The sequence below is a fragment of the Phocoena sinus genome, chromosome 10, assembly GCF_008692025.1.
Source record: "Phocoena sinus isolate mPhoSin1 chromosome 10, mPhoSin1.pri, whole genome shotgun sequence".
Taxonomy (NCBI): Eukaryota; Metazoa; Chordata; class Mammalia; order Artiodactyla; family Phocoenidae; genus Phocoena; species Phocoena sinus.
In genome coordinates, this window is record NC_045772.1 from 7,060,120 (window position 1) to 7,087,411 (window position 27,292).

Sequence of the window (27,292 nt, forward strand, 5' to 3'; positions counted from 1 at the left end):
CTTTTTAGGAATCAATCTGTGAAGGGAGCAGAAATCAGTCTCCATCTCCAAACTGTTTTACGTGCTGGTTCAGATCTCTCTCTGGTTGGCTTGCGGTCTGTTTTCAAGCATTTTCCTTCCTTGAGAACAGGAGTCTTCTCACATTCATCTGTGTTTTGAGGCACTGGGTATAAGGGAAGGAACCTGGGAATTAAGCTGCCTTTACACTAGCTGTTCCCTCCGCCTAGAGCGCTCTTCCCCAGATATCCGCGTGACTACTCCCTCATCTCCTTTACCCTTCAAATCGTTCCTCAAATATTACCTTCTCAACAAGGCTGTATTACAATCTGCTCCCTCTGCCAATCCTCCAGTTTTCCCAATCTCCCTTACTTTGCTCTATATTTTTTCATAGCTCTTAATAACTTCTGTCTTTGCTTTTCCTGCAGTATGAATATGATATGCCTAGTTATATCATAACATTTTATATATATATATATATATATATATATATATATATATATATAATATTGACTGTGTCTTTGTATTAGTAGAATGTAAGCTCCATAAGAGCAGGAATTTTTGTTTGTTTTGTTGACTGATAAAGTGCATAGAAATGGCACACAAAAGGCACTCAACAAATGAGTGTCTGAATGAAAAGGGAAACCTAGGTTTGGATCTCGCCCTGTCGCTTACCAGTCAGCTGTGTGCCTTTGACAATTTGCTCCTCCCTCAGGCCCAGTTTCTTCATCTATGAGATTGGAGTCCAAGCACCCACCTCACTGGATTATGCATGCGAAGTGCCTGGCACTATCTATTGATAGTTAATAAACGGGCCGGTCAATTGACCGAATTACTGCCCCTCTCAAACGCTTCACCTTCCCACCTGTTGTAAGTACCCTTTACTCGGAGCCATCGCTAAGGCAATTAAGACCTTTAGGTCTGGGGCTGTGATGGGGGATGAGGGCATGAGGCCATGAAAACCCCAAAGATCTCAAGATTCTCTCTTTCTGGTGCCAGCTGAGCTGACTCAAGGGCAGCTGACCTCAGGCTCTCAGCAGGCCCTGCACCCCAATTACATGGCAGCAGAAGATCTGGAACCAATCTACTGGTCCTGTGAGAAATCTGAGCCCTCCTCTGACCTGCTAAACCACGTTTGACACAGTTGATTTTCTAAGCCCTCTGATCACCAGGGATCAAGCCTGCAGCAGGGAAAGAAACTCAGAGCTCACCAGGACCTCACAGGTGTGTGGAGAGGATCAGGCCACTACATGCACAGGGAACGCCTCCTACTGCTTGGCACCTGTGGAATGAAGAGAGGATGCTCAGGAGCAGAGGTGAGGGTCCCATGTCCTGCCTCCACCTCAACAGCTGTGGATTCTTTCATTTCCTAAGGTTGCCAAGCTTCAGTGTGCTTAGCTGTAACATGAAGATATTAATAGATTTTCGTCCTCACTGGATTGCTATGGTGAGATACGCCCCTGAAGTGCTTCAGCACTTGCCTGGCACCTAGCTATAGTAATAGTCATTAGGTCATTTTCTAAGGCCTTTAAACACCAGATGAGTTCTGTGGGATCCCCTTGCCCGTGGTGGCTTTGGCCAGTAAGAACCATACAAACTGGCTGTGAGGTAGGAAGAGGTGAAATATAACCATGCCTTCAGGGCTGTTCAACTCAATCGGCCAGAGAAGAGACAGCTTTCTCCAAAATCCGAAAAAAAAATTTTTTTATGTCAATCTATTTATTTTTATTGGGGTAAAGTTGATTTATAATATTATATAAGTTTCAGGGGTACAACACAGTGATTCACAATTTTTAAAGATTATACTCCTTATAGTTATGATAAAATATTGGCTATATTCCCTGTACTGTACAATATACCCTTGTAGCTTATTTATTTTATACGTAGTAGTTTGAACCCTACCCCTATCCTGCCCCTCCTCTCTGCCCTCTCCCCACTGGTAACCACTAGTTTGTTCTCTGTATCTGTGAGTCTGTTTCTTTTTCTGTTATATTCACTAGTTTATCTTTTAGATTCCACAAGTGACTGATATCACACAGTATTTGTCTTTCTCTGTCTGACTTATTTCACTTAGCATAATGCCCTCCAGGTCCATCCATGGTGTTGCAAATGGCAAAATTTCATTCTTTTTCTTAATGACTGAGTAGTATTCCATTTTGTGTGCGTGTGCGTGTGTGTGTGTGTACACACACCACATCTTCTTTATTCATGGATCTGTTGATGGACACTTAGGTTGCTTCCATATCGTGGCTATTGCAAATAATGCTGCTATGAACATTGGAGTGTATATATCTTTTCAAATTAGTGTTTTCATTTTCTTTGGCTATACCCAGGAGTGGAATTGCTGGATCATATGGTAGTTCTAATTTTAGTTTTGTGAGGACACTCCATACTGTTTTCCACAGTGGCTGCACCAATTTGCATTCCCATCAACAGTGTACAAGGGTTCCCTTTTCTCCACATCCTCACCAATATTTGTTATAAAGTCTGAAATTTTAATTTCTAATCCTTTCTGTCTGCCAAACAAAACCAATTCTGCAAATTATAATCTTTAGTTGGTGGCCAGAACTCAGTGGTGTATGAATGTGTTGTATGTGTATATGTATGTGTATATCATAAATCAAGAAACACAATTTACTCGTGTTGTAGAGTGAATAAACACAATTTATTCACTCTACAAATGTTTACTAGACACCCACTCTATGCGGTGCCTTCTGCTAGGTGCCCCTGCAATGAGATACAGGCTCTGCTCTCAACGAGCTCACAGGTTGTGGAGGAGATGAGCCCACAGACAATCCCAGTAGGACTGGCACAGTATTTCACCAGAAACACTCCAAGGGTACCACAGAAGCTCAGCAGAGGGCAATTATCCTAGAAGGGGAGTTCAGAAAAAGCTTCTTAGAAGAAAGGACTTCTGGGCTGTTTTGAAAGATGAGTAGAACACGTGGAGAGGAAGGTACAGAGGCAAAGGTCATGCTCAGCTGGGTCACGTGGCTGGAGAGGTCACTCGAAGGGCCAGACCTTGCAGGGCCTTGAATACTAACGAGCATAATGTGCCAGGACTGGGCATACAGGCAGTCCCGTGTGCTACTGACATTCCAGTTTCGTAGGCCCATGCATGACTCAATGCCAGTAACTTTAAGAGGGAGCAGCAGCTAGCTGCTCTCTATATTATCATTATCTCTTTTAAGAAGATCTCCTGGTCTCTGTAAACTGGACATGAAACTTTTTTTCTTGGAATGGGAGGAAGAATGATCTTTGACTTGCCTCATTGTTGGAAAAAGCTTTGAAGTCCATTTTAATTCTAATATCCCAGAAAGTGTTTCCCAAACTTTGTTCTACTGAACCATAGTTTTCCCAAAGTGTTTAGTGAATTAAATAGTCTAAGGTCAAATAATTTTGAAATAAGGCGTATAATTGAAAATCTCTCCCTCTTGGAAATTTATGATGTTCATTATAGGTGCTGAGAAGTCATGAAGAAATCAGTTTACCTAGCTTTTTCAAATATATATGACTCAATAACCCCTTTTTTCACATAACACCCTTTAATAACACCCCCCTGACTTCCTTGGGAAAGGCTGTCCTTGGGAATATAGAAGCATCTGGTTTCCTAATTATTACAACGAGAGTCAATCAATAACTCTAATCTGTTTTAAGGAAATGACCCCCTCCCCAAATTTTTAAAGCTCTACATAACAGAGAAGTTAACAATGCTGTTAGTAATAGCAAAAACCTGCAAACAAATCAAATATCTTAAATAGGGATCAAGAAAATATGTAATGGTGCAACCATGTCAGAATATTATGTAGCCACTAATGATATTTATGAAGAACTTTTTAAGGGAATTCCCTGGTGGTCCAGTGGTTAGAACTCGGTGCTTTCACTGCTGAGGGCCTGGGTTCCATCCCTAGTGTGGCCAAAAAAAAAAAAAAAAAAACCTATAAAATTCATCAAATATATATGTTTTTAATATATCAATTATATCTCAATAAAGCTATTTTTTAAAAAAACCTATAAACTTGTTTGTCAAATAGCTGAGACACTATATATATATAGCATGTTCTCAACTATATATAAATATGCATAGAAAAAATGTTTTGGTTTAAATGTCTTCTGTGTCTAGTAATATTGTGGACTGGAGCCCCTGAAACCCTTCTGCTATACAATATCTAAAAAGAATTAAATTTTTAATGCCTCACTTTCTTGTGGCTTAACAAATAAATTAAACCTGCAAGAAAGTAATGAAAGGCCAACGAAATTAGGAACTTGGACAGAGTGAGAGAACAGTGAGCTCTTAAGAGGTTGAAAACTTTGAGTAGTCTAGAATACTCTAGAATGGTGGTTCTCAGCAGGGATGGCATTACCCCTGAAGGAGCGATTAGGAAATAAGTGGGGGCATTTTTGGTTATCATAACTGGAGGCCACTGGTGGTACTTAAAGGATGCTAGACATTCTGAAAGGCATAGGGCAGTTCCTCACAACAAAAAATCATCCTATACCCGCTCATGACTTTCAGATGAATCCCTGGCCATTGATGTAGGTGAAATACATGCTTATAATCATTTGAGCCTAGAGCCTAACTCTGTTTTACATGATTTTAATATATACAGAACTTTTCAGGAATTCAACCACTGTGGAAATCGACGGAAAATTAAACTTCGTTTTATTTGGAAATTTGTCAAGAAATGTTTATCATTTTGGAAAACAATATTGCCAATGGCAATGCCACCATGATATTAAAGTCACCAATAGGCATACACATATCACTTTACAACTAAAGTGAATCTACACGTGGTGAGTGAGCACTTGATTACTTCTTTGTGTCTTCTAGTATGGTGGAATCTGAGCATTTATATGTATATTAAAATACTTAAAACTTTACACCCGAACTACTCTTCTATTCTTCTTCATATCACATTTATGGCCTTGGGTTGATTTTGGCTGAAATAGTGCAGAATCATGTGCAATTGTCTACGAATTTCATTCCAATGAAGTAAAGGAGACATTACAAAATATTTTTTCTAAAAGGGGGCATTCAGTCTGATGGAATTAAAAATTATTGTAGCATAAAACTTGTTTTTCTCATTTAACAATAAGATATAGAAATTTTTGCATATGTAGCATGCAAGTTCCATAGTTTAAATATTTACTATTAATGGACATATAGGATATTTCTAATTTGGTGCTGTTAGAAACAATGAATGTAATGAAATCTTCCCACGTTGTTGTGCACACGTGCAAGTATTTCTTAGGAATGGATATTGAGAAGTGAAGCTGCTAAATCAAGAGTAGAAATATATTTGGGCTTCCCTGGTAGCGCACTGGTTGAGAGTCCGCCTGCTGATGCAGGGGACTCCGGGAAGATCCCACATGCTGCAGAGCGGCTGGGCCCGTAAGCCATGGCCGCTGAGCCTGCACGTCTGGAGCCTGTGCTCCGCAACGGGAGAGGCCACAACAGTGAGAGGCCCGCGTACCGCAAAAAAACAAAAACAAACAAACAAAAAGAGTAGAAATATTTTAACTTTTAAAAGGTACTTGGGGAATGCCCTGGCAGTCCAGGGGTTAGAACTTGGTGCTTTCACTGATGAGGGCCTGGGTTCAATTCCTGGTCAGGGAACTAAGATCCTACAAGCTGCATGGTGTATCCAAAAAAAAAAAGGTACTGCCAAATTTCTTTCTAAAAAGGGATACCATTGGGAGATTGGGATTGACATATATACACTAATACATATAAAATAGATAACTAATAAGAAGCTGCTGTATAAATAAATAAATAAAATTAAAAAAGAATAATTAATTAAAAGTAAATAAAAAGGCATACCAAGTTATACTCCCACCAATAGTGTATAAAAAATAATCTTTTCCCCACATTCTTCCCAACACTTGAGTTTTTCGGTCTTTTCTTAAATTTTATATTGGAGTATAGTTGACTTACAATCCAAAATATATTTTTAAAAAATCCTTATACAACTTAATAGAAAAGCAAACAAACAATCCAATTAAAAAATGGGGGGCTTCCCTGGTGGAGCAGTGGTTGAGAGTCCGCCTGCCAGTGCAGGGGACGCGGGTTCATGCCCCGGTCCAGGAAGATCCCACATGCCACGGAGCGGCTGGGCCCATGAGCCATGGCCGCTGAGCCTGCGCGTCCGGAGCCTGTGCTCCGCAACGGGAGAGGCCACAACAGTGAGAGGCCCGCGTACCGCAAAAAAAAAAAAAAAAAAAAAAAATGGGGAGAGGCTCCGAATAGACATTTTTCCAAAGAAGACATACAAATGGCCAACAGGCACAGGAAAAGGTGCCCAACATCACCAGTCATCAGGGAAATGCAAATCAAAACCACAATAAAATATCACCTCACACCTGTAAGAATGACCACTACCAAAAAGACAAGAAATAACAAGTGTTGGCAAGGACGTAGAGAAAAGGGAACCCTTATATACTGCTGGAGGGAATGCAAAGTAGTGCAGCCACTACGGAAAACAGCATGGAGGTTCCTCAAAAAATCAAAGCTAGAACTACCATATAACCCAGCAGATCCACTTCTTGGCATTCATCCTGTCAAATACAAATTGGCACTTGCCATCTACCTCTACAAGGATTAAATAATGTGCTGCTGCATCTGCTGACTTTCAACACCCCCTGAAAGGAGCTCAGGGTGGAGAGCAGAAATGAGGTTCTCTGTGCTCTGGGAAAACTGGCAGAACAGGTCTTCAGATAGTTAGGTATTTTCAGGAGCTGATTTTATGAGCCCAATTCTTATATCTCCTCATATCTAGTAAAGCACTAAAATCCTTCAGGGTGATGTCTGCTCCTCGTGACTAGCAGTAACATTCTGCAAAAAAAATATGTACTTGATTGCATGTACTCCCCCTTCACCAAAATCACATATATACTGACCCCTCCCACTACCTCTTTGGAGCAGTTTCTCAGAGCTACCTGAAATGCTCTCTCCCAGGCTATAGTCCTCATTTTGCCCCAAATGAAATTTAACTCACAACTCTCATGTTGTACATTTTTTCTTAAGTCAACAATCCAAAAGAAACAAAACCACTATCTTGAAAATATATCTGGGGCTTCCCTGGCGGTGCAGTGGTTGAGAATCCGCCTGCCAATGCAGGCGACATGGGTTTGAGCCCTGATCTGGGAAGATCCCACATGCCACGGAGCAACTAAGCCCATGCGCCACAACTACTGAGCCTGTGCTCTAGAGCCCATGAGCCACAACTACTGAGCCCGCGTGCCACAACTATTAAGCTCATGTGCCTAGAGCCCGTGCTCCACAACAAGAGAAGCCACCACAATGAGAAGCCCGCGCACCACAATAAAGAGTAGCCCCCGCTCACCGCAATTAGAGAAAGCCCGTGCGCAGCAACGAAGACCCAACACAGACAAAAATAAATAAATAAAATAAATTTATTAAAAAGAAAAGAAAATATATCTGCACCCCAGTGTTCAATGCAGAGCCATCTGCAATAGCCAAGACAAGGAAACAACAACAGTTCATCACGAGATGAATGGATTTTTTAAAAATGTGGCACATATACAATCAAACATTACTCAGTTGTAAAAAGAAGGAAATCCTGCCATTTGAGACAACATGGATGGATCTTGAGGGCATCACACTAAGTGAAGTCAGACAGAGAAAGACAAATACCAATACTGTATGATCTCATAGGCGAAATTTTTTTAAAAAATCAAAAACAAAAAAATGAAACTGAAGCCATAGATACAGAGAACAGATTGATGGTTGCCAGAGGCAGTGGGTGAAATGGGTGAAGGTGGTCAAAAGCTACAAATTTCCAATTATAAAATAAATAAGTCACAGGTATGTAATGTACAGCATGGTGAGTATAGTTAATAATACTGTATTACATACTTAAAAGTTGCTAAGAGAGAACTTTTTTTTTTTTTTTTTTAACCAGTCATCTTTTCTTGGATGTTAATTCTGCATCGGGATATGAAAGGATTCAGGGGTGCCGGGCAAAAGTCATGGTCAGGAATGCAGAGTATGCCCTCTTCAGAGGTACTCACTTGGCTGCTCATGTTTAAGTTCCTTGTAAGAACTGCAGTAGCTGAAAAGCACATAAGCTGCCAGCAACATAGAAAGCCCTACAATGCTCCCTTTCTTCATGTTGAAATACTTGTAATACCAGTAATAACCTCTTTGAAATGCTCCAGCAGTTCCTTTAAGGATGAAATCCCGCATTAGTATCCAGCTTGCCAGCTCCCTTAGTTTGACATTCAGGAGCTTCTTCTTCAGTGGTACAACTGATTCCATCTTGGAGTCCTGGCTGTCTGCCCCAATATCAACTTTTCCATGTTGAACAAAGTCTGAGGCATAACTAAAGGCCTTCTGACATTCTTCATCTTCATAGGATTTCTCACCACTATGAATTCTCTGATGCAGAAGAAGAGATGAATGTTTTTCAGGTATAAACGTTTTTCTATCACTGGTTATTTTATAACTTGAATCCAAATCTGTACTCCAGTTTCTTGTTTCTTCCCTCACAACCATCCAGGGTTCTTTTCCTTGCTCCAATAACACAATTATGTCTGGCTTAGAAATGGAATGGCCCAGTGAGACCAAGTTACTATAGTTCTCCATCATCACATTGTAGTACAACTTCTTCTGAACAAGGTCGAGAAATTCCCACTCATGCTGAAAGAACGCTATAGCCACATACTTGAATGTTATTGGTCCATGGGCCATGATTTTAGACCTGCGAGAGCTGATCAGTCCTCAGGGTTCCTTTACCAGAAAAACACAGAGTCCAGAAAACCCAGACCATCCCTTGCCAGCTTGGGGCTACCTCTGCACAGTCATTTCGCAGCAACCTATGCTAGTTTCTCGCTTGGATGGATGCCACTTACAGGCAGTTCCCAACAAGGAACATAGAAAAAGGCCCAAGGTGGAAGTCACCTCGTCAATTGTCTCAATCATTTTCTTTTTTTAGTATTTATTTGGCTGTGCCAGGTCTTAGTTTTGGCACGCAGGATCTTTAGTTGTGGCATACGGGATCTTTTAGTTGTGGCATGTGGGATCTTTAGTTGTGGCATGCGGGATCTAGTTCCCTGACCAGGGATCGAACCCAGGCCTCCTGCCTTGGGAGCACGGAGTCTTAGCTGCTGGACCACCAGAGAAGTCCCTGTCTCAATCTTTTTAATGTTTGTAAATCTTTAGAGATAAAAATTCTCATTTCAAGTTGCATTTAGCTAACACTAGTCAGGTTGAACAAACATCTTTTCAAATGATTCTTGGTCATGCTATTGCCTCAGTTAATTGAGAATTCACATCTTTTGTCCATTTTTTATTTTGGGTTGATTTGCAGAAGTACATATATTCTGACTACAAACTATTTGTTTGTTTAATATATATGTTGGAAATCAGTTTCTCCTAGTCTCTTGCCTAGCTTTTAACTTTGGTCATACAGAAGTTTCAAATTTTGTTATAGTCAAATTTATCACTGGTTTCCTTTATTTCTTCATTGTTTTTGGTCTTCGTATAGAAGGCTTCCCCTACCTCTAGATATCATTTTCAATGGCTGCATAATATTTCATTGTATGGATAGACCATAATTTGTGAAATTCTCTCTCACTACTGAAAATGTAAGTTGTCCCACCCTTTCACTAATATAAATAATGCTATGAAAAACAAAGTGTTCAAGTTGATATTTTTAAATATATATCTTAGTTCCTAGCAAAATGAGCATAATAAGTGTTTCTTGAATGAGGGAGGGGAAAATGCAGGACATTTTTTCCACACTCACTCAAGGCATGTTAAAAAAATGCAGCCCAATGTACACCAAATTATTGGAGAATTAGCTCAACAATTCTACTCCTCCTTTAGCCCATCTAATCAAGAGTTGACTCTGCCTCTAAAATCTAGGCATGGAAGTAAAGCTTCATCTTCCCTCTAAGGTTGCCTTTCCAAAGGGTGTGACAGCTATCTGAGACAGGCCTTTAACCACATACCTGAGTCATCCTTATTATTGTGACTTCAGTTTTAGGGTGCCCTTTGCTTGGTGAGTCTTCAATGTTTACTTATTAGAAGGTGGTAAATGAGACTGAGAAGATGAGGTAGATGGAAGAGAAGCCTCCAGCTGGGCTGCCACAGATTTGTGAGAGGCAGCTCTATTTCCAGCAGGTGGAGCCTCATATGCTGGAGGTGGGGCTTCATTTCCAGCAGGTGGGGCTCCATACCCTGCAGGCAGGGCTTCATATGTCACTGGTGGGGTTCCATATCCCGCAGGTGGGGCTCCATATCCCCCACGCGGGGCTTCGTATCCCACAGGTGGGGCTACGTATCCCCCAAGCAGAGCTCCATATCCTGCAGGTGATGCTCCATATCCTGGTGGTGGGGCTCTGTATCCTGGTGGTGGGGGTCTGTAGACGACAACTGGGTATGCTGAGAAGGAAAAATATCAGTTAGTCATTTTTTAGAGTAGACAAGGAATAAGTAAGAAGGAGGTAGAAGATAAAAAATAATACTGGGGCTTCCCTGGTGGTGCAGTGGTTAAGAATCCACCTGTGGGCTTCCCTGGTGGTGCAGTGGTTGAGAGTCCACCTGCCGATGCAGGGGACATGGGTTCGTGCCCTGGTACGGGAAGATCCCACGTGCCGCAGAGCAGCTAGGCCCATGAGCCATGGCCTCTGAGCCTGCGCGTCCGAAGCCTGTGCTTTGCGATGGGAGAGGCCACAACAGTGAGAGGCCCGTGTACCGAAAAAAAAAAAAAAAAAAGAATCCACCTGCTAATGCAGGGGACACGGGTTCAAGCCCTGGTCCGGGAAGATCCCACATGCCACGGAGCAACTAAGCCCGTGCGCCACAACTACTGAGCCTGTGCTCTAGAGCCTGTGAGCCACAACTACTGAGCCCACATGCCACAACTACTGAAGCCCATGCGCCTAGGGCCTGTGCCCTGCAACAAGAGAAGCCACTGCAATGAGAAGCCCCTGCGCTGCACGAAGAGTAGTCCCTGCTCGCTGCAACTAGAGAAAAGCCCTTGCGTGGCAATGAAGACCCAATGCAGCCAAAAATAAATAAATAATTAAAATTAAAAATAATAATAATAATAATACTGAAGCAAACTGACACAGGAAGAGAATTCAGGCAGAACAATGCAGAAGCCATATTCTTCAGCCATCACCAGCTGAAGGCTTTATCATTTCTTGTTGTGGAAGAATTCAAATCAACATGAAAACAACCCTATAGTTATATTTCTACATTACTTATAGTTGTACCCAGATACACACTTAATAAAGTTTGTTTTGATGATAAAAAAGTAATAAATGCTCAATGAGGAATATGTATTTGAGAAATAGAGAAGAGATAAAAATTTAAAAGTCATCAATAATTCCATAATCAAACACAAAAACTTAATATTTTGGTGCATTTATTGGTATGATCTCTGTTAATCTTTTTTATACGCTCGTGATTATAACAACCATACAATTTTTTAAAAATCTGGGTCTTTTTACTTGACATTATGAGAAAGTTCTTTATATTATTAATGTATTTCATAAATTAAAAGCTGGACTATATTTTATCATGCTGATAAGTGCTACTTATGATAAGTGCTCCCTGGTTGTTGGAGAGCATGTTGCTTCCAAATTTCCAATTAATATTATAATAAACATGAGTTTTATTTATTTCCTTGGCTACATTCCCTAAGTGATTTAACTGTATCAGTGTGAATGGACAACTGTCAAGTTACTTTTCCATAATCCATATTTATGTTTAAGCTATGTAGAAAACACATTAAAAGAACTGTCTTAAAGATGCTCAAAGAACTAAAGGAAAATGTGGAGAAAGTCAAGAAAATTATACATGAACAAAATAGAAATATCAATAAAGAGATAGAAAACCTAACAAGAAAAGAAACAAACAAAAAATTCTGGAGTTGCAAAGTACAATAACTGAAATGAAAAATTCACTAGAGGAATTTACATTCAGATTTGAATAGGCAAAAGAAAGAATCGGTAAACATAACTACAGGACAATAAAAATTGTTGATACTGAGGAACAGAAAGAGAAAGACTGAAGAAAAGTGATCAGAGCCCAAGGGACCAGTGGGACATTACCAAGCAGACCAACATACACATTGTGGAAGTTCCAGAAAAAGAAGAGAGAGAGAAAGATGTAGAGAAAATATTTGAAGAAATAATGGCTGAAGACTTCTCAAATCTGATGAAAGACATGAATATAAACATCAAAGAAGCTCAGTAAACTCCAAGTAAGATGAACTCAAAGAGATCCACACTGAGACACACTATAGTCAAACTTTCAAAAGCCAAAGATAAAGAGAGAATCTTGACAGCAGCAAGAGAGAAGTGAATAATCACATACAAGAGATCCTCAATAAGAAAGTCAGCAGATTTCTCACCAGAAACGTTGGAGGCTAGAAATAAACTGTCCAACAAGAATCCTATATCTGGCCAAACTCCTGTGAGAGTGAGAAAGAAATTAAGATGTTTCCAGATAAACAAAAGCTGAGGGAGTTCATTACTACTAGACTTGCCCTGCAAGAAATGCTTAAGGGAGTCCTACAAGGTGAAATGAAAGGACACTAGACAGTAATCTGAAACCATATGAAGAAATAAAGATTTCAATAAAGGTAAATCATTGAGCAATTATAAAAGCTAATATTATTATAACAATGGTTTGTAATTCCATTTTTGTTTTCTACATAACTAAAGAGACTAATGCATTTAAAAGAATTATTAGGTTATGTTTTGGGGGGCACAATGTATAAAGATGAATTTTGTGACATCAACTGAAAGGGGTGAAGACAGAGGGGCTGTAAAGGTACAGAGTATTTGTATGTTACTGAAGTTAAGACAGTAAAAATTCAAATTAGTGTTATAACTTTAGGATGCTAGATGTAACCCCCATGGTAGCCACACACACACACACACACACACACACACACACACACACAAACACACAGAACAGCTATGAAATATAAACAAAAGGAAATGAGAGTAGTGGGAGTCAAGATGGCCATGTGGGAAGACATGGAGTTAGTGTCTCCCCACAACTAGGGCACCTGCCAGCCTCTGGTGGGGGACTCTGATGCCTAAGGAGACAGGAGGAACCCCAAAGTGAACCAGTTGGTCATAGGGGGACTGAGGGGGGAGGAGAAGTGGAGGCCAGACAGGATCAGTGCCCCTGAGGCTGGGGAGATCAGGAGAAGCATGTGGGAGGGACTCTCTGGGAAGAGCAGGAGAGGAGTGGAGGGTGATTGCCTGGCCCACTCAGGCCGGGGAGCCTGCTGAGCTCCCAGACCGGTACCCACCCCATCCAGGCCACGTGGGTCCTGGGGGCATAGAAGGGAGGTCAGAGAGATCAGGAGTCAAAATCAACTAAACACAAAAGAAGACAGTAATGCAGGAAATGAGGGTCAAAAAAGCTATAACGCATATAGAAACCAAATAGTGAAATGACAGAAGTAAGGCCCCCATCATCAGTAATTACTTTAAATGTAAGTGGATTAAATTCCCCAATCAAAAGACAGAGATTGGTAGAATGAATAAAAACTCATGATTCAACTGCATGCTGTGTGTATAAGAGACTTATTCTAGATACAAAGACATAAATAAATTGAAAGTAAAAGGTTGGAAAAAGATATTCCACGTAAATAGTAATCAAAAGAGAGCAAAAGTGGCTATACTAATATCTGACTAAATAGACTTTACATCAAAAAGATTACGAGATAAAGAAGGAAATTACATATTAATAAAATGTTTAGTACAGCAAAAGGATATAACAATTATAAACATTTACACACCTAATGACAGACCATCACATATATGAAGCAAAAACTGACAGAATTGAAGGAAGAAATAGACAGTACTACAATAATAGTTGTAGACTTCAATATCCTTCACTCACAATGATGGCTAGAACAACCAGACAGAAGATAAATAAGGAAATAGAGGACATAAAAAATACAACAAACCAACTGGATCTAACAGACAAATATATGACACTCTACCCAACAACATTCCTCTCAAGTATACATGGTACATTTTTCAGAATAGAACATATATTAGGCAACAAAGTAAGTCTGGATAGATTTTAAAAGATAGATGTCATACAAAGTAGCTTCTCTGACCACAAAGGGATGAATTTACAAATCAACAACAGAAGTAAAACTGGAAAAATTACAAATTTGTGGAAATTAAACACCGCACTCTTAAACCACAAATGGATCAAAGAAGAACTCACAAGGGAGGTTATAAAATACTTAGAGATGAATGAAAATGAAAACACAACATACCGGGACTTCCCTGGTGGTCCAGTGGCTAAGACTCGGTGCTCCCAATGCAGGGGACCCGGGTTTGATCCCTGGTCAGGGAATTAGATCCCACATGCCACAACTAAGAGTTTGCATGCCACAACTAAAAGATCCCCCATGCCACAACCAAGACCCGCTGAAGCCAAATAAATAAATAAATTTTTTGAGCTTTTTTTTGTTTTTAATTATTTTTTTTTTTTTTAATTTTTATTTTTTGCAGTACGTGGGCCTCTCACTGTTGTGGCCTCTCCTATTGCGGAGCACAGGCTCCGGACGCGCAGGCCCAGCGGCCATGGCTCACAGGCCTAGCTGCTCCATGGCATGTGGGATCTTCTCGGACTGGGGCACAAACCCGCATCCCCTGCATCGGCAGGCGGACTCTCAACCACTGCACCACCAGGGAAGCCCCTAATTTATTTTTTCATACAGCAGGTTCTTATTAGTTATCTATTTTATACATATTTGTGTATATATGTCAATCCCAATCTCCCAATTCATCCCACCACCACCCCACATAATAAATAAATATTTAAAACAAACAAACAAAAAACACCATATACCAAAGCTCAAAGGATGCAGCAAAAGCAACACTAAGGGGGAAATTTATAGCTAAAAACACAGTAAAAAACAAAAAAGATCCTAAGTCAACAACCTAACCTAAAAACTTAAAGAACTAAGAAAAGAAGAACAAACTAAATCCAAAGCTAGCAGAAGGAAGGAAATAATAACAATTAGAACATAGATAAATGAAGAAGAGAATAGAAAAACAATAGAGAAAATCAGTGCAGCCAAAAGCTGGTTCTTTGAAAAGATCAACAAAATTGAGAAACCTTTAGCTAGACTGACCAAGAAAAAAAGAGAAGATTCAAATTATTAAAATTAGAAATGGAAGTGGGTACATTACTACTGATTCTACAGAGATAAGAAGGATTATAATACGCTACTATGAACAACTGTATGTTAGCTAATTGGATAGCCTAGAAGAAATGGATAAATTCCTAGAAGCCTAAAACCGATAACACTAAATCATGAAGGAATAGAAAATCTGTATAGACCTAGTAAGGAGACTGAATCAATAATTTAAAAAATCTCCCAACAAAGAAAACACCTGGACCTGATTGTTTCACTGCTGAATTCTACTAAACACATAAAGAACTAATACCAATCCTTCTCAAACTTTTCCAAAAAATTGAAGATGAGGGAACACTTTCTAACTCATTTTATTACCTATTGTGAATAATGCTTCCATGAACATGGTGTACAAATGTCTCTTAGACCCTGCTTTCTATTCTTTTGGTATATACCCAGAAGTGGAATTGCTGGGTCATTAAAAATGTTTTTAGGAACCTCCATACTATTTTTCACGTGGCTGTCCCATTTTATATTCCCACCAACAGTACATAAGCATTCCAATTTCTCCACATACTTGCCAACATTTGTTGTTTACTGTTTTTTTTTTTTTTTTGATAGCAGCCATCCTAATGGGCAAGAAATGAAAACTTATGTTCTCACAAAAACCTGTACCAAAACCTGCAACCAACCCAGATATACTTGAGCTGCTGAATGGTTAAACAAACTGTTGTACATCTATACCATGAACTATTACTCAACAAAAAGAAGGAACAAATTATTGATACATGCAACAACCTGGGTGAATCTTGAGGAATAATGCTGAGTGAAAAAAGTCTATGCCAAAAGCTTACATACTACATGATCCCATTTATATAACAATCTTGAAATGTCAAAATTATAGAAATGGAGAACAGATTAGTGGTTGCCATGCGTTAAAGAGGAGGGGGAGGAAGGGAAGTAGGTGTAGCTATAAAAAGACAAACACGGGCTTCCCTGGTGGCGCAGTGGTTGAGAGTCCGCCTGCCGATGCAGAGGACATGGGTTCGTGCCACGGTCCGGGAAGATCCCGCATGCCGTGGAGCGGCTGGGCCCGTGAGCCATGGCCGCTGAGCCTGCGCGTCCGTAGCCTGTGCTCCGCAACGGGAGAGGCCACAAGAGTGAGAGGCCCGCGTACCGCAAAAAAAAAAAAAGACAAACAGAAGTGATCCTTGTGGTAATGTAAATGTTCTGCATTTTTATTGTATCCATGTCAATACCCTGGTTGTGATATTATACTGTAGTTCTGCAAAATGTTACCAGTGGGAGAAACTAGGTAAAAGGTATAAAGAATATCTCAGTATTATTTCCAAAAACGTATGGGAATCTACAATTATCTCAAAATAAAAAGTTTAATTAAAAAACCATAATTATAGCAATAAACAATCCAAAAAGGAAATTAAGAAAACAATTACATTTACGATAGCATCCAAAAGAATAAAATACCTAGGAATAAATGTAACCAAGGAGGTAAAAGACTTGTGCTTTGGGACTTCTCTGGTGGTGCATTGAGAAGACTCCACGCTCCCAATGCAGGAGGCCCAGCTTCGATCCCTGGTCAGGGAACTAGATCCCACATGCGTACCGCAACTAAGAGTTCGCATGCCACAACTAAGGATCCTGCATGCTGCAACTAACACCCAGCGCGACCAAATAAATAAATAAATATTTTTTAAAAAAGACTTGTGCATTGAAAACTACAAAACATTACTGAGATAAATTAAAGAAGATCTACATAAATAAAAAGAGTTCCTATGTTCATGGGTTAGAAGACAATATTAAATTAAGATAGCAATTCCCCCAAAACTGATCTACAAATTAAATGCAATCCCTATCAAAATTCTAATGGTCTTTTTGCAGAAATGTAAAAGTTGATTCTCAAATTCATATGGAGCTATAAGGGACCATGGATGGCCAAAACAATATTGAAAAAGAAATACAAAATAGGAGGACTCACACTTCCCTATTTTGAAACTTACTACAAAGTTACAGTAATCAAAACAATGTGGTACTGGCATAGGATAGACTCATATACCAATGGGAATAGAACTGAGAGCCCAGAAATAAACCTAAACATCTATTACCAATTGATTTTCAACAAGGATGCCAAGACCACCCAGTGGGGAAAGAATAGTGTCTTCAACAAATGATTCTTGGACAACTGGATAAGCACATGCAAAAGAACAGAGCTGGACCCTAACCTTACTCCATATACAAAAATTAACTCATAGAGACTTCCCTGGTGGTCCAGTGGTTAAGATTCCATGCTCCCAATGCAGGGGGCCCAGGTTCGATCCCTGGTCAGGGAACTAGATCCTGCATGCCGCAACTAAAAGATCTTGCATGCCGCAATGAAGATCTTGCATGCAGCAACAAAGATCCCATGTGCCACAACTAAGACCCGGTGCAGCCAAATAAATAAATATTCTTTAAAATTAAAAAAAAATAACTCGTAATGAATCAATAACTGAAATATAAGAGCCAAAATTATAAAACTCTTAGATGAAAACATAGGGGTAGATCTTCATGACATTGGACTTGGCAATGGATTCTTAATCTGATACCAAAAGCACAAGTAACAAGAGAAAAAAATAGATAAATTCATCAAAAATTAAAACTTTTGTGCATCAAAGGATATTCTTAAGAATGTAAAAGATGACCTACAGAATGGGCAACATATTTGCAAGTCCCATATCTGATAAGGATATCCAGAATATATAAAGAACTCTTACAACTCCAACAATGAAAAGACAAACTACCCAAGTTAAAAATGGGCAAGGACTGGAATAGATATATCTCCAAAGAAGATATGCAAATGGCCAAGAAGCACATGAAAAGATGTTCAATATCATTTATCATCAAGGAAATGCAAATTAAAATTATAATGAGATATCTCCTCACAATCACTAGGATGGCTTTAATATAAACAACAAGCAAAAAAAAGTTAAGTAACAAGCATTGGCAAGGATGTGGAGAAATAGGAACTTGTACATTGCTGGTGAGAATACAAAACAGTGCAGTTGCTGTGGAAAATAGTTTGGTGGTTCCTCAAAAAAGTTAAACATTAAATTACCATATGACCCAATAATTCCAAATGTAGGTATATACCCAAGAGAAATGAAAACTTATGTCCACCTGGAAACCTATATACAAATGTTTGTAGGAGCTATTATTCATAATAACCAACAGGTGGAAACAAGCCAAATGTTCATCAGTGGATGAATGGATAACAAACTATGATACATGCAATGGAATATTAGTCAGTCACAAAAAATGAATAAAGTACTGATAATGCTACAGCTTGGATGAACCTTGAAAATATTATGCTAAGTGAGATAAGCCAAACACAAAGGTCACATGTTGCTTGACTCCTTTTATGTGATATACACAGAATAGGCAAAGCAGATTAGAGGAAACCAAGAGATGTGGAGAGGGGACAATGGGGAATGATTACTTAGTGGGTATGGAGTATTCTTATGGAGTGATGAAAAAGTTTTGTTTTGTTTTTTTGGCCTCGCCACGCAGCATGCGGGATCTTAGTTCCCCGACCAGGGATCAAACCTGCGTCCCCTGCAGTGGAAGCGTGGTCTTAACCACTGGACCACCAGGGAAGTCCTGAAAAACTTTTGAAACTAGAGAGAGCTGGCGGTTGTACAACATTGTGAATACGCTAAATACCACTGAACTGTACATTTAAAAATGGTTAATTGTACGTTATGTGAATTTCAACTCAAAAACACTTTTATAAAACTTTAGCAACACTTACTTTTAGATCTTGAATATTAGATTTTAGTAACCCTTAAAAACTAAGGTAACTATTAAGACTATAGATAACTATCCTTCAGCTGTATACAAAACTAAATAAGCCGATGGACATGTACATCATGCTCCAAGAAGAACCCAAGAGACAGCCTGCATTTGGGGGTCTGCTGGTAACCTGTTAGGAGACTTTTTGTGGTCCACCAACAGACTGTGGACCATAGTTGAGAATCACTGATCTATGTCTCCTGGGAACATGACTCAGCAGCTACGGACAGGCACGACGGTTAAAGGAAAGTGTACAGGGCATAAAGCCGAGGACTGGAGTCCTCAGTGAGGTTGAAGGGCATGGCACAAGCAGGATGGCTATGCTTGTGTGAAAGGGGAAGGGGGAAGTTGGCAAGAGCACATGTTTCTGCTCAGGCTGTAAGCAGGAAGTGGCTGTTCCCACTGATGGGAGTTGCCCAGGTATGCTCCATATTTGTACATTATAGTTAAAAGTAAACCTGAAATGGAAGCCTGGTCATTTACTGACTTGCCACTGAGTTTTAGTCTGGAAATGAAGTCATGGACTCAACCATTTTCCGGCCCCCCAAACCTCTGCTGCTTCTTCTGCAGCCGGATTGGAGGCAAGGTAGCAGTGAATAGATCTTTGAGCCCCTGGCATACCTTTCCACCTCCCAGGAAGAAACTCCATGCCATATCTTACCTGGACAAGGCGTCTGTTGGGTGCACATCATGCCCCCTGGCGCAGTAATTACATAGAGTCCTGAAGTGCCGAACCAGTAATTTACACTTCTAAGTGGAATTCCTCTGGCAGCTGAGAAGACAAGTTTGGCAAAATAGGGACTCTTTAATTCTTTTAAGTCAGATGTACAGCAGCTAGCAACCAAATAATTAACAGAGTATTAACCATCACCTTACATGTGTGTCCAACAATGTCCCCAGGATACAAGATTAAAAATATACATTGCCCTTGTCCTCAACTGTATGCTTCTTGAAGGCAGTGATTGTGTATATTTGCCTGTGCTTATTGAAGGCCTAGCATAACACCTACCATGATACGTATTCAGAAAAAATTTCCAAGTGAGAATTCTATCAAGTTGGCAAGTCCATTAAAGGCCAATGTAATGGCAGTACTAAAGAAAGCACTTCTGTTTGTCTCCCTCTGCCTCTCTCTTAAAAGGACACTTTTGATGGTATTTGGGGTCCAGTTGAATAATCCAGAGTAATCCCCTCATATCAAGATCCTTAATTATACCTGAGAAGGCTTTTTTTTTTTTTTTTTTTTTTTACAAACAAGGTAACATTCACAGATTCTGAGGATTAGGACACAGATTATATCTTTGGGAGCCATTATCAGCCTGCCACACTAATTTCTGGCCTATGGCATATGACCAGAAGTAATGTACACCGCTTCCAGGCCTGACCCATGAAAACTTCCCAGGTGAGATCTTTACTCTCTTCCCCTCTCTGCTCGCTACCCAAAGAGGTCTTGGAAGCCATGTGTTAACGATGGCAGAGACTCTATTACCCTGGGTCCCTGAAGGGCTATGTGGAACAGAGCCCCCTTTCACCCCTGCTGATTGGCCTTTATATAAGCAGTAATATCCATTATCTTAAGCCATTGATAATTTGGGGTTTATCTGTTTCAATAGCTAGCATTATCTTAACTAATTCACTCTGAATCTAAAGTTGTCATCCTTCCCTGTTACCCTCCCTTTCAATATTCTATTAGTATCCCCTTTCAGAATAAGTCATTATTTTATTCACTTACATGTTTGCTTATTTCTTATATGACTCTCACTAGACCATAAGTTTAACAAAAGCAGGGACTATGTACTTATGTCTCGTTCACTGTTGTGTTCCCAATTGTCGCTCCTAGTGTTTGGCACACAATAGGTACTCAATACATGTTTGCTAAAAACTTAAATCGAAGAGCCCTGACAAAGCAACTCTGCTGAGGGGAAAGGAATCTTTCCTGGTCATATAAGCAGTTCATGATGCATGATGGGTGTTTAATTAATTCCAAAGGCCTCAAGGAAGCCCATTCACAAGACCTGACTCTTGCCAGGGGAGTAGGCATAGGCTTCCACACCTAAACCATGACATAATCAGACCCAGAGCAGTTTCAGACATTGGGCCAAGTTCATATAAGTTGCCTAAATCCTTTCCAAGTGGATGTGCAATGGCTGAGACACTGACCTACCTTTGCAGGCCAAGAAGCAGAACTTAATGAGAGCACAAAGAGAATCCCCTGAAGTTGCCTGACCCTTATCTCATAATCCTAAAAATAAGCCCCCTCAGTACTGTGAGGCCAAAAATAAGAGTGAATTCAAGACCCAGAATGCAATTGTCCCGAGTTCCCCAGACATCTGTAGCAAAGGGGAACTGGATTTCCAAGTGTCCCCTGACCCGGATTCTACATAGCTACACTCCCTCTGTCTGTAGGACACTCTGTTATCCAATGTCAAGCTTCCAGATGCTGTCTGCTCTCTGGACCATGAAGAGCTGCCAGCTGTGTACAGCTTGTGAACTCCTTGGCCTTTATATATTTGCACTGTATTTTTAACAGTAACTGCAACAAATTTTCTTACTCCTCAATTTTCTCTAACATGGTTCTTCATCACCCCTCTTCTCCAGCAGTTCACTGAAATCTCTTGATAATTCTGCCAAACACCTCAAATTTCCTCCTGCAATGCACATTTTTCAGTCTTCACTTTACCAAACATCTCTCCAGCAGCTGACAGATGACTACCCAGTAATGCTTGAACCTTTCTCCTCCCTTGACTTCCAGGATAATGAACTCACTTGATTCTTCTCTCACCTCTCAATCAGCCCCTTCTCAATCTCCATTGAAGGTCACCCCTCCCTACCTATCCTTTAAATGTTGAGGACCCTTGGCATACCATCCGTAATTCCCTGAATGAGCCCATCATTCACATGGCTTCCGAGATGACCGACGTGCTGAGGATTTCCAAATCAGTGTCTCGCTACAGTGCACCTTTGGAGCTCCAAGCTGCATGTCTACTGCCTCTAGCAGCTTGTGTACCTCACACTTAATATGGTGCAGGGGTTAAGAGTGTAGGCTCAAAACGACACATCTTTCATACAGTATTCCTGCCAAAATACATGACCTGAATATAATCATGAGGAAACAGACAAACACAAATTAAGGGATATTCTACGAAACAATAAGGCTGTATTCTTTTTAAAATGTCAGGGTCATGAAAGACAAAAAGAAAGGCTGAGCGCAGACTAAAGGAGACCAAAGAAATAGGACAACTGAATTCAATATGTGATCTGGGATTAGATCCTGGATTGGAAAAAAAATGCTATTAGAATTAGGAATAGTGATGGTCAATCATTTGAATTTGAATAATCAATAGTATTGTTTCAATGTTAAATTTTCTGATTTGATAAGCACACTGAGGTTAGATGAGAGAATGCCCTTGTTCTTAGGAGATACACACTCAAATATTTAGAAATGAAGGAAATGATCTTTGTGACTTACTCCCAAATAGTTCAAACAAAAGCAGGAAAAAAAAAAAAAAGAATAACATAAAGCAAACGTGGGGACTTCTCTGCTGGTGCAGTGGTTAAGAATCCGCCTGCCAACGCAGGGGACACGGGTTCGAGCCCTGGTCTGGGAAGATCCCACATGCCGCGGAGCAACTAAGCCCACGCGCCACAACTGAGCCCGCGTGCCTAGAGCCCGTGTTCTGCAACAAGAGAAGCCACCGCAATGAGAAGCCCGTGCACCACAATGAAGTGTAGCCCCCACTCACCGCAACTAGAGAAAGCCTGCGTGCAGCATCAAAGACCCAACACAGCCAAAAATAAATAAATAAATAAATTTATTATTTTTAAAAAAGCAAATGTGGGAAAATGTTAATAATGGGTTAATCTAGATGAAAGTCCATGTGAGTTCATTGTAATATTCTTAAAACTTTCTATAGATCTTATTTTTTTTCAAAATGAAAAGTTTAAAGAGAGAGAGTATGTTTAAGGTTCAAATTCCAGCTCCACCACTTGCTAACTGCATAGCCTTGAGAAATTATATAACCATCACTGACTCAGTTTCCCTAGCTATACATTGGGGATAATGATAGAACCTACATCATAAGTTTTTGTGAGGATTAAATAAATTAACACATGTAAAGGCCTTGGAACACTGCCTAGTATATGATAAGCATTCAATAAATGTTAGTTAGTATTAATTACTATGTCTAAAGTTGAACTCAATTCCTCTCCAATTTAGACTATCGCTTATACTCATTTTTTTTTTTTTTTTGGCCACGTGGCTAGCGGGATCTTAGCTCCCTGACTAGGGATGGAACCCGGGCCAATCCCCAACCACTGAAAGCATCGAGTCCTAACCACTGGACCGCCAGGGAATTCCCTAGACTATCTCTTATACACTTGACTATGGTCTATAGCATCATGATCCAGTCAGTCTTCTAAGGTAGAAAATTCACTACATTCGTCTGTGTGTCCCCAGAACTTTGCCCATGCCTCTATTACAGCACATGCCATAAGAAAGGATAATATATTTGCATATGTCTATCTCTACTGGACTGTGTTTGTCTCAACTAGACTGGAGTTGGGGATGGAGAAGGCAAGGGAGAAAGGGGAAGAGCATTCCAGACAGAGCAAATAGCACGAAGGCTCAGAGATGGGAGAGCAAGGCACAAAGAAACCCAGTTGGATTGGAGTACAAAAGGGGAGAGAATGAGGGATATAAAGTGAGGCTAGATTGAATTAAAATATAACATAAAAAGATTATTTGTATCCTCTGGTACATCCATTAGATCAGTGCTGCAGGGCTTGATGGTACCTCTTCCCATGCTTTCGTCCCATGGAAGATGGGAATTAAACCTAAGAGAAGCAAAGGCAAAGTCAGAAAGGAGAGAAGACAAAAAGCCATGCCAGAGGAAGAAGAGCCAAGGCCACGCTACCGAAAACAAGACTACTCAGTGATACATGAGACCGGCACTTAAATGGACAAAAGACTATCAGGTATAATTAGCTGTTCAGGTGTCTGACGGTAAGCTCCCATTAGACTGCAAACTCCTTCAGGACAGGGAGGGACTAAATCTTGTGTTCCTAGCACGTAGTATGTTACTTGGCACATAGTCAGTAGGCTCAGGAAATGCCCGCTGAATACATGTGCAAATATCAACCGCCTGACCACAGAGGCCAGAAGTCTTCACTAGCTAACAGTCTTACTTCAATTACACAGGCCCCCAAACCCCAAAGCGCTTGATAATTTTATAAGCATCGCTCACCAGCAGAGGCAGCTTTCATCATCAGCTGGGCAAATTCAATGGCACCTCCTTTTCTGAAGGATAATTTAAAAATAGCCTGTCCTTCCCAGCCACCTGGAGGAAGAAATGGCACACACTCACTAAGTGGCTGGCATGCTGTAACAGGACTGCCACAAACACTAAGAGAAGCACTACCCAATGAAGCAGGGGCCAAGTCTGAATCTTAAACCTTCTGGAAGCTTTCGAGAAAAAATACACTTCTGAGGGGGGACACTTACCATCCGGAGCTGCCTGAATGGTTCCTTTAATGTAGTTGGGGGCAAAGATTGGTTGTTGAATGGTGCAATTACTCATCAGACCAAATGGCATCATAAAAGAAAGCATGGGGTCATTGACTAAGTGTGAAGTCACGAAGATCACCTAAGAGAGAAAAGAAACTTTGGAAAAGGAATGCAATTTATCCATGGATTGAGACATATAAGAGCAATTCTGAAGTTAAGGCTGCTTTGGCATTCTGGCCTAATTGAGAAGCATGACCAATTTTCTTCCATCACACTTCAACATGGAAAATCTCAAAGGAGAAACGGTTTAAAATGCTTTGAAAGTCAATGTTTAACCTCTCTCCATTTTAAGGAAAAATGTGGAGTTAATCAGATCAAAGTAGAAGTAGAAATTACCCGGTATGAAGTGAGAAACAATGTTCCTCTTTTTGTACCATTAAAGAGATCATATCCCACTGGTTGCTGTAGGAAGGAGAGATCCACATCCTGACTCTGCTTCAAGACACTGCAGAAAAGACAAGGCAGACAGCACACAATTTAGAATCTATATAAAATTATACAAACAGAGCTAGTAGCATAGTTTCTAGCCTGGAGGGAGATTTTAATAAAAGTTACTTGCTGCTGCTACTGCTACTACTATTTTATTAAAATAGAAAGGAATTTAAATGATCTTATTCTCTGACAATTCACACTTGTTCGTCTTCTTTATCCTTGGGTTCTTTTTTAAAAAAAGAATTAGTTCCCCCACTCTTTTATTAATTAATTAATTAATTAATTATTTTTGGCTGCGTTGGGTCTTAGCTGTGGCACTCGTTATCTTTCATTGTGGCTCACAGGCTCTTCACTGCGGCACGAGGGCTCTCTAGTTGAGGCTCATGGACTTAGTTGCCCCACAGCATGTGGGATCTTAGTTCCCCAATGTAGGGCGCGGCCGGATAGCCATTACGCATGCACTAAGTATGCCGCTAGGGCGTATGCACCTAATATGCTAATCAGGTTTTGAAGCAGTGGCCTATCCAAAGTCCGGCTTGCGAAATGCGATAACCATACGGACGAATCAGGGACTTACACGAGTCCTTAAGCCCTTATATAAGCAGACAGGCTCGAGCGTACGGGGTCTTCCTTCCATCCGCCCGAAACCAAGCTGTACTCCAATAAAGTGTGATGCGAGAAGAATCTAGCGTGTGGTGATTCGTCATTCTGCTGGTCAGAAGCGGCTCGCCGCAAGTGGTGCCGAAACCCGGGAACCTGCGCGCCCCGCATGGAGGACCGATTCAGAACTCGACACACGGAGTGAACCGCCGTTAAGTAGTCCAGTTTAGGTATGTTTTTTGCTGCAATAGAGCCCGAGATTTTTATTTTCGCTTTCGTTCTCTTCGTAGCTGTCGCACTTTTTGTCTGCGTGTGGCTACGGTGCCATCAGCCCGACCGAGTGTGTCTCCCCTGGCCATTAGATAGGTCAGAGATCTTCCCGCTTTAGCAAGTTGCTCATATATGAGAGTGAACTATGGGGAATAGTTCATCCGCGGAACCAACCGTTGGATTCCATGAGCCCATCCAAGCCCTTCTGAACGATCGAGGACTTAAGATTTCACATAAAACTATTAGTAAACTGTTGCAGGATATTGATGGTGCCGCCCCATGGTTTGCGGTGTCTGGAAGCCTGACTGTTCCATCTTGGGAAAAACTGGGGAAGGACTTGGCTGATCGTCACAAAATGGGGGAGCTCTCTCGAGGCACGTTTCCGTTATGGAGAATGATACATTCGTGCTTAAGAGAAGGGAAATGCGAAGATATTGTACAGATGGGCCGTAAAGCTCTTAGCATACATCAAGATAGTGCGTCAGAAAGTGAAAATATAGGGACTACGGTAGATAGGCCTAAGAATCCTAGGAAAAAGAGAGAAAAACAAATAGAAAAATCGGATGCAACGCCAGGATTGTATCCACTTTTAGATGAATTTAAAGCGCTTTATTTGTCTCAAGATGAGTTGAATCCCAAGGAGGAGGCGGATCTGGAAGAAGCAGCTGCCGAATATGAAAGAGGACGATATGGCAGTTCCCCATGTGCTCGTCCGCCATTTTGTGCCTCTGCGGGTGCTCGTCCGCCATTTTGTGCTTCTGCTAAATCAAAAGCTTTAACATGTACTCAGACTTCCGCTTTTATTGCTAGCGCCCCCCCCGGCGCTGCGGTTCGGGAACCGCCAAAGTGTACATTCATACCCAGAGAAGTCTGGTCTCAGGATCAAGATCCGATTTGGGTCCCGACAAGGTTAACAAGAGTCGTGGAAGATAATCCCAAGAACGATGTGGAGCGCTCAAGGAGTGACACTGGGCTGGATACTGTTGATGAGCTTCCCCCTGCTCAAGGCGGAGATCAAGACGTTTTGGGGAATTAGCCGAACCTGGCCAGTCCCCATCCCCGTTCATTCTCAAAGTACCATTCTCCCAGTATTGTATTCCACTAGCTGTGAGATGAATACGGCTTGTGCTAGGCCACTAAGCACAGATTGGATGCTCTGAATAAGAGCAAGCAGATTGGAGAATTCCTAAAGGGAAATTGGTCCCGCGAGGCGGAGAAGATGATATTTAAGCAGAAGTTGAATATCCTGCAGCTGAATGCAACCAGAGTGGATCCAGTGACTCTTGGAGAATTTACCGCATGGCTAGCTAGAGCATTTTCCTTTTTTAAGGAATGGGTGGGTGTGGGACTGTTCGCAGCCTGCTGTTTGTTTGGGATAGTGTTGTGTCTCTGGTTGGTCTGTCGTATTCGCATTCGAACCCGGCGAGATAGGATAATGCTC

General features: G+C 40.8%; 2 protein-coding genes and 1 non-coding gene across 4 annotated transcripts in view; 1 reads left to right on the plus strand and 2 right to left on the minus strand.

The window, feature by feature from the left end:
* Nucleotides 1–7,844: 7,844 nt before the first annotated feature.
* On the minus strand, nucleotides 7,845–8,987 carry LOC116760280 (zinc finger protein 607-like). Its single transcript, XM_032644922.1, has one exon. The coding sequence runs from the start codon at nucleotides 8,705–8,707 to the stop codon at nucleotides 8,015–8,017; it is 693 nt and encodes a 230-aa protein (XP_032500813.1). The 5' UTR covers nucleotides 8,708–8,987; the 3' UTR covers nucleotides 7,845–8,014.
* Nucleotides 8,988–9,129: 142 nt separating this feature from the next.
* Nucleotides 9,130–27,292, minus strand: part of WBP2NL (WBP2 N-terminal like) — a 30,656-nt gene continuing 12,493 nt past the window's right edge. Inside the window, exons 2-6 of one of the 2 annotated variants that reach the window (XM_032644917.1) lie at nucleotides 24,886–24,994; nucleotides 24,487–24,628; nucleotides 24,230–24,322; nucleotides 19,651–19,761; nucleotides 9,130–10,393 (exon numbers count right to left, since the gene is read on the minus strand). In XM_032644917.1, coding sequence (XP_032500808.1) covers nucleotides 10,035–10,393; nucleotides 19,651–19,761; nucleotides 24,230–24,322; nucleotides 24,487–24,628; nucleotides 24,886–24,994 — 814 coding nt within the window. In that variant the 3' untranslated portion in view covers nucleotides 9,130–10,034. Of the gene's footprint in view, nucleotides 10,403–19,650; nucleotides 19,762–24,229; nucleotides 24,323–24,486; nucleotides 24,629–24,885; nucleotides 24,995–27,292 lie in introns of both variants that reach the window. The other variant, XM_032644916.1, reaches the window with a different exon arrangement.
* TRNAW-CCA lies at nucleotides 17,419–17,491 on the plus strand. The gene has a single exon. It is a non-coding gene; the product is annotated as a tRNA-Trp (tRNA).